The sequence below is a fragment of the Saccostrea cucullata genome, unplaced genomic scaffold, assembly GCF_032062105.1.
Source record: "Saccostrea cucullata isolate Sc308-1 unplaced genomic scaffold, CSIRO_AGI_Scuc_v1 ctg2862, whole genome shotgun sequence".
In the NCBI taxonomy this organism is placed as follows: domain Eukaryota; kingdom Metazoa; phylum Mollusca; class Bivalvia; order Ostreida; family Ostreidae; genus Saccostrea; species Saccostrea cuccullata.
In genome coordinates, this window is record NW_026919765.1 from 152,604 (window position 1) to 161,358 (window position 8,755).

Here is an 8,755-nt window from a genome sequence, read left to right on the forward strand (position 1 = left end):
TTGACTCACAGTTCAAGAGGCTCTCAGCCTTGACTCACAAATCAGGTGGCTCTCAGCCTTGACTCACAGTTCAGGTGGCTCTCAGCCTATACTCACAGTTCAGAAGCCTCCAAGCTTTGACTCAAACAACAGATAGCTTCCAGTCTGACACTCACAATTCAATTGTCCCTCAACCTATACTTACATTTCAATTGGCTCTCAGTCATTACTCACTTTACAAGTTGCTCTCAGCTTAGACTTACAGTTCAGGTGACTCCAAACCTTTCAGCCCATAAGAATCACATACTTTTTTTTTTTTTTTAACAAATCTTTCAAGCTCTCAGCATACACAATCTTAGTTTTAATCTTGAATTCTTACCTAAGCAAACTAAAATAACAGTTCCGTAATATCTAGTCATGTATGAACCATGATAGAAAATCACATTTTCCTATTTTTTAAAAATAAAAATTACTAATAGTAAGTAACACACAACAAAAGTTTAGTCCCAAACATAGCTTAAGCTTCAATACAGCTTCGACATAAATTCATTGGACAAAAACTAAGGTGGTGCAAAAATGCTCTTACTACCAGATCCTGCTATGAGAAATTTAGAAGAAAATGAATAAATAAATAAATCCAGGTATAACATATTCATTATGAATGACCACACATGATTTAAAATTGTTTATAGTTAACAAACAATAGGGCCAAAAAAGTCTACCTACGAATACCAGGGTATAGTGGTGCCTTTAGCCCTGCAAAGAAACAGATGATTTATCGCAGTTGGTACCAAACTAAGCAGAAGAACAATCCAGGCGTTGAATTTCTTCCAACTGAAAGCTTAAAAGCTTCAACTCCAGAAGTACTAGATGTCCAGAATTTGCTATAAAATAACTGATATTATTTCAATCGGCAAATAATTCTATGAAATAGATTGAAAAGCCATAATCGTGGACAGAACTCTTGTCATAAACTTATATATATATTGCCTAAAACTTTCTGGAAAGAAAAATAATAGTAGTTGATAAAACTCTGAGAATGAGATCAGCAGTTTGTGCCCCAAATCTTGAAGATTTTCTGTGTAGCCGGTAGGTATAGTCAGATCACCTTAGAAGTATCCCAAATAAAATGAACTAACTCAAGAGTTCCCAATAATCTTTAGTATGTTTGTAACAAATCCTGCCTTACTCAAATCTAGATTTAAAGCATATGCGATATCAAGACAAGATTCACAGCTACATGCATATGTAGATGCAAGAACCGAACACGTCATCCAAAACACTATACTATTCTATAACCTTTTTTTTTTCCACCGATGTTTTACTGAGGGTTTAAGTAGAAGAGTAAAATGTTATGGAGCAAAGGCCAAAATCAGTGCAAAGGCTATACGTACATAAATTTATTGTTACCATTTTTTTTCTTCAAATTTTGACATGAAATCATTGACTTTTAATACTGCGAAGCCTATTTGACACCCTTTAGTGTAAATTAATCTTTTTCGTACACTCTTTTTAAATGACATAGATCTTAGATAAATAAAAATTCTCCTTACCTTGAGAATTTAAAGCTAATCTTGAGAATGGAAAAGAAATCGCATAACATAATTATACATCTGCTTAAAAAGAGTGAATTTCAAGGTCGCCATTTGTTTTTAAGAAACAAACTTATTGTTTAGCAAAATAATAGGCTTTAAAAACATTAGAATAACTGTTAAGATGCAGTATTCACAATAAATTTGTCAGCAATAAAGCATTTTTTTTTTTTTTCAAAATTCGATGTTATCATCTTAATTGCCTTTAACAAATCAATAATATCATAGTTTTCCCAGTACACCAAGAATTGCATACCATGTTATATGTCTGATCCGGTACTTGGAACAGGTTGAGTTGCTGTAGGTTTTGTGATCCCCAGTATCCGAATTCAGAGGCACTGATCTGACTGGAGTAGTTTGTGAGCGAGTGTAAATGAAGTTGGAGTTGTCAGAAATTGGGTTGTCTTCGTAAAATCTGGACGTGACACATCCATATTAATCAACAATACGCATTACCTTTTACTGATCTTTGGTTTTACTTAAAGGATCTGCAATGAATTTCTCTAAGCCAGCAAAATCACTGCATTAAACAGATTTTTATTATTTTTATTTTTATTATTATTATTATTATTACTATTATTATTATTATTATTTTTTCAAAATAAAACTGCAATTCCGATAAAAGAATTATATGCTATAAATTATATAAACCTTTCTTATTGATAGCAAACTTAAAATCAAAATTCTTATCTGCTTTTGTTGAAATCGCTGTCCTGGATCCAATTCCATTCTGCTTAATCACTGCAAGTCGTGCATCGAATTTAAATGCAAACAACTGGTGAGCATTAACGGTGAAAAATATAAATGGATAAATCAGCATTTCCAAAATGGACAAATGGCCCTCCTGAAGAAACTCATACATGTGGACTTTTCAAGTCTTCAATTTAGCACGTGCGTAAAGGCGACTTTCATCACAGTCAGGCATCGGGAAAACTTGTAAGTCGTTGGCTAACTTTTGTCGAGTGATTACAATAGCCAATTCCAAAGTTTAAATACCCTAAACCGAATGATGGAAACTTACTACGATAAACAAAATAGTGCCATTTAAATTGCCAACATTAAAATTCATTTAAATACCCAATACGTTAAAGCCTTGCTGGTCCAGTGGATTAAGTGAAAGCTTTCAAAATCAAAGGACCCCGGTTCAAATCCACTGAGGCACACGTATTTTTTCCACTTTTTACAAACGAAAAGAAATTTATTTAGTTATATCCATCTATATAGTGTTAACATATCCAATATTACTCGATACCAAAGAACATGCTACAAATACAAAACAATTTTTAACATTAACCATCCGTTATTTGGGTCTGCTTAACCATTGCTTTTATACAAAAAATGATGACAGTATGTTTCATCTACTTGCTGAATATAGTGCTCATGGCGGGTGTGACAGATCAGTAGGGGGTATTGACTCTTCCATTGCATCTGAACCCCACTCTGTTATTTTAGATGTCCGTGTTTGTCCTGCTACTGCTTGTTTTTCAACGACTTTTGACGAGTCACCAGGGGATAAGTACTCCTCCATTGCATCTGAACCACATTCCGATGTTTTAGAGGCCCATTTTTGTCCTGCTTTTAATCTTTTTTATGTACTTTTAAAGTTGAATATTGTTCGTTATTTCGACACACAATCAATAATTCCCAGATTATAATTTTTGCGTTCAGATTTTTACGTTTGTGTGTATTTGGGTGTACATTTGACTGTCATTTGCAGAAATAAGATCTTTTAAACTAAATACCCATGTACTAAATTTACTAAAGCATTGGATGTTAATAACCTATGGTTTTTCAATAATAAATGTATTCTATCTACAATTTCGATCCCATTATAACAATTGGATAGTAAAAAGGTTTATAAGTTATAAAAGGAAGACATCTTGACAGACGAAAATTTTAACTAATGTTTTTAAAAAGTTTAGCTAAATATTCATGGACATTACAATTGTGATAGGCATTATATATAATATAAGTAAGTTATCTAAAATTAAAGAGGAGATACTGTAAACTAAATATTATTCGCGTCATCTCTTATTCGCGATTCGTCAGTTTGAAATCAATCAGCGACGATTAACTTTCACGTATAAGGAAACATTTTCTACAAAGACAAAGCAAAATGAATGGTTCGCGGAGAATAATTTTCGCGACTTTAAGTAAGTCGCGAAACTCGCAAATATTGGTGGCATGAGAATAAAGTTTGTTTACAGTAAAAAAAATATTAAGAAAAGCTCATGCGGAAACAAGCATAATTTGTAAATTCTTTCTGATCAGAGTGAAACACGATACAGGATTCATCGTTTTCTTCTGTTGTCACTGAAAGTAGAATCTGATTTTAAAAAACGATTATTTGTTACATATACAAGCCATGGAGAACTCCACGAACTACACTTTACCTCTACAAAGTACTTATTTTGATCTTGCTTTAGGTTGTACAATTCTGATTGGTATAGCAGCTCTTGTGGGGATATCTGGAAATTTAATGATTATCTTCTTTTATTTCTTTCGGATCAAAGACCGTGGAGAGCGATACTACATTCCGATTCTTGCAGTTATTGACTTTCTTTCAAGCATCACTAGCTCCTTATACAACATCATGGATAACTCTTATTTTTATAACTACCCCAATGACGTCATCTGTCGACTACTGAGCGCTCTACAGGTTTGTGTACCGGGGATATCTGCCCATGTACTACTATCCATACAAAGATACCTTTTAGTGTGTAAGCCATTTGGACCAAAAATGACGTTATTTTGGAAACGACTTGCTCTGGGACTGGTTTTTGGAATTACAGTAGTCTATTCAGTTCCCATCTTGGGAACAGCTGGGGTGAAAACTTCCCAGGAGGTGTACCTTAATCACAATGTTACTTTCAACATATGAGCCTCGTCGGATAGAAATCGACCTTATCGTATGCAACGTCATAATGAGAAAAAAGCGAATAAAGTTGAGAAAGATTTCCCGGTATTTTTACTACACATGGTTTTCACTTTGAGGAATGTTTTAGACATCGTCAACGGCAGTTCAAAGAATTTTTTTTCAAAAAATCGGATCATTTTAAACAGGTACTAATAAAATAAACAAATTTTAAATGTATTCCCCTTCGTAGAGCCTTTTTTTTTTGTTACCATGGATCAATGTAAACACAGGCCAGAGGAATGCCGAGTCCGATCTACACTAAGTCTTTTCTTTCAAACAGCAGAAGACATAAGGCCAAATCTAACACCAGATAAATAATAAGTTGGTAGACATATAGCGAAGAAAAAAATGGCATGATGCATTACTGAGGAAGTACAGAATATATTTTCATTGTAGTTTAGAGTATAAATTTTAGCCAGAGGAGACGTAATCTGGCACAGAAAATCGCACATGTACTGATGCAGTAATAGCCTAGTGTGTGAACTTCATTTACTATCATCGTGTGCACGGGTATTCATTCATTCTCGATTAAATTCGCAATGTTATATTAGATATACTTTAATGTTTTATGTCTTTGAATGGATTTACGTGTATTTTCAAATTTTATCACAGAAATTAACCAACCAACCAAAACAAAACAAACAGCTAGGCATATCGATTCAGTACAAAATGTACAAAGGCCACAATTCAACAACTTTTAAAACGCATTTTTCTAACTACAAGAGATATCAAAGAAACAAGTAATACTGGTATTGTTTAAGGCAATTTCTTCATATATCAGTAATTCTCAAACGGAAACACATATTGTCTGAAGCGACTGGATACGATAAATTGTGCAAGTTGCTTCCCTTTGACGCAAAAAGAGGCTCAACACGGGGAATCGTTTTCTTTAAAAAAGATGTTTTTTCTCTCTATCTTTACTTTTGTCTCTCTTCCATTACCAGATTTTAAGTTAATTTTCTTAAATATTTCACTCCTTATTTTGCACGTATATAAAAATACCGACGATGGATCACCTATGATTTTAACTTGGCTGGCGAAAATGTAAGTTGGGCCCGGTTTGTAAAACATATATATCATTCTATGTCATTAATATGTTGAGTTGTAAACCAAAAAAAATTACTCTAAAGTCGGGTGTCAAAAGAAAAGTTTTGTGAAAGCTGTTCTTAAATATTCAGCATAATGTTAAATATTTCGAACCCCATTAATACCAAACTCTTCTCTATTTTTTTAAAAGAGAGGGTGGATACCCACAACAGATAACTTGATTATAAATCTCATTTTTTTAATTTGATTTTTTTTATTTACAAAATCATAAAACAAATAATTATGAAATGTCTATAATTTTATAAGTGTTAGGGTTAGGAACGGGATTACAGAATTCTGTCGATCCGTACGCTGCTTGCCTTCATACATATTATTTTTCTCTAAAGGAGAGAAAAATGGTTTTTTTTTTTGTTGTTGTTGTTTTTATTTTTTATTTTTTTTTTTGGGGGGGGGGGTTCTTAAGTCAGCATACATGTATAAAAAGGTATCTCGCCGGCTAAATATGATATAATTTATTTTAGAATCCATACAGTCTATATATATTAATCAATTCTCTTTTTAACATTTAGTTTGTTTGCAGTTAGTTGAATTGTAAAAGAAAGAAAATGTTCTGGCGCATGGTTTTATATCGTAATTCAATATAGCTTGTGTTTTTCTTTTACTTTCCTTCAATGCATTTCTATTACTCCAGTAGCATGTAACAAAGAAATTATAAATTTTGCATTTCTGAAATTCATATTGATATCCATTCATTTTTTTTCTGTTGATAGAAATATTTTGTAAACTTTATGAAAAATCTCTTTTTGAAAATGCATTAGAATATTGCGTTACAAATAAACTATCATCGTCGGAAATCCAAGAGTGATCTCGTCTTTACATATCGCCCGGTGATGCGTAAAGATGAGATCATCCTTGGGTATCCGATGATGATAAACTATAGGCTATAAAGAACAAAAAAAATGAAAAATCATATTCCAGAAATAATGCATGCATACTTATTGAGTCGAGAATTTCAGCTTACCAATGTTCAAACAATTATATGTTTCCCGTGACTTTCCGCTACATGTAACTATAAAACTTATTCTTCTAAATTAGGTGAGGTCTCTCGCGATCGAAGTTAATTAAAAATGTACGAACAATGCATGATTATAATTTTATCTAACAATGAATTTTAGATTATTCACATCAAATTAATTTTTAAAGTAAAATTTTGTACATTATGAGATATTTTGTTGATGAGCACAGAGAGAAATCTTTTTTAACTGTTAACATCGGCGTCAAGCAAAATTCAATCAATCAATTATTTGTACATGTATATTTTCTTACTAGTATTTATTTTTCTACATTATGGATAATAGACATTTGATGAAAAGATGATTGGGTTTTTACTAGGAGGGGGGGGGGGTGTAATAATGTAAAGACATCGTGGCTAAATTTTTGTCGAGCTATCCGTCCAATTACAACCAAGCGAGAATGATGTGGAGGAAAACAGGGTGTATATTTATGAACTAGCTATTTGAAGATGAATGTGGCTGCAGCAGAAACGGTTTTAGGGAGAAAAATCCTAATAAAATGAGCTTACTTTTAGACACAGGGGTAGTATCACATCATGCATGTTTGATTTCACGTAATCACTTTGTATAGACAGATGGATGTGATTTTTTTAAATTTAACTCTAGAGCAATTATTGTAGTGTAGCGGACAGTATAAATAGGGAACTTATACTACCTCGCTAGTGAGCTAGCTTTTCTGATGATGCGGTAGAGTCTCCCTCTATTTCAGGCAAGTTAACCCTTGGATGGGTGACCGCTTCACGTTACAGTATAGCATGATTTAAGTTGTGAATTTATTGGCTGCATGGTTCATGTATTTTGCTGTAATAAACAAGCTATTCCGAGATCGAATTCGAATCGCTGTAAATTTTGACTCGATCTACATTGGTTCCCTTTTCCTGTACATGGTGATTATTTTAAATCAAACATAGTGTGTTAACTAACTTGCATGCTTTGAGGATACAGGCTTTATCAAACTTAAAAGCAGTATAGTGTAAATCTATATTTTGTTTATTGGAAGTTCAGTTACTCAGTATTCATAGAGACAAAGCTGTCGGTACGAAAGACAGAAAAGTAGAAATTAAAGATCGGGGGGGGGGGGGGATGGAGGATTCGTTTTTTAAAAGATTTAAAATACAGTTAACACAGTTTTTGGGATTGTACATCATGATCATCTGTTTTTGTCATTTATTAAGCAATTCTTTTAACTTAGACTTGATGACCGCTTGGATTGCTACGCGTTGACAGGTGCCTTACCGAAAAACGGAGAATAAACCATGACGTCACAATATTGAATCGTGAAAAAAACCACGATATACTCAGAGTTAATTTTGCAAACATACCAATTTCAAAATGTAATAACTTTGTTGTAAATGGAGATATTTTGATTCCGTTTTCAGTTTCTGTAATGGTTTAACTTGGACCATTAAAAAACACAAAAATCTCAAATTCGATAAATTTTGCCATAAGGTCGATTTCTATCCGACTAGGCTCATATGCAATTTTCGACCGATTCATCGTCGTACATAACAATTTATTTCGGAATTTTATCCCTTATCATAGTAGGTAATATTGTAGCCACGGGAGCCTTTTATATTCCTGTTCTTAAACAAGTGAGAATAGCATTTCGTTCTTTTCGTAGAAAGGTAGCCAACAAATATAAAGAAGACACTGTACCCACAGAACTAGAGGCTGTTTCGGATTCGAACGCCGAGCAAATTGAAATGAAAACAGTCATAAATTCTAATGTTTCAACTCCAGCGACAAATGAAGAACCAGTTCCAAATTTATCTCCAGGTAAAACTACAGAGCACGGAAGCGCTACAGAGACTGCTGACGATACAGAGGAAGCCAATTCCTCTACCAGTCAAAACATTTCAAAGAATGAGAATAAAGATGAAAAAGCGAAGGAAATGAAAGAAACCAAGTCAAAGCGTAAATCAGTTCAAAAGAGGTTAACTATGATGTTCTTTGTGCTTATCTTAGCATACATTATCTCTTACATTCCCCCCTTGTGTTTTTGGTACTAACATACGCCATCGACAATTTTAATTTTATAACCTTAACAAAGACAGAGTCTGTGCTCTGGATATACCTTCCTCGTCTGGTGTTTTTGAATCACGTGATCAATACATTCATCTATGGATATTATGATACAAAATTAAGAG

The 8,755-nt window shown here is 33.3% G+C and overlaps 1 protein-coding gene across 1 annotated transcript; it reads left to right on the forward strand.

Moving 5' to 3' along the window:
* Positions 1-3,936: 3,936 nt before the first annotated feature.
* LOC134237772 (vertebrate ancient opsin-like) lies at positions 3,937-8,522 on the forward strand (the record flags this gene model as incomplete). The annotated part of the gene is made up of 2 exons (XM_062719918.1): positions 3,937-4,418; positions 8,230-8,522. Coding segments are annotated over exons 1-2 (775 nt in total), but the record flags the coding sequence as incomplete, so codon positions are not given.
* Positions 8,523-8,755: the final 233 nt, after the last annotated feature.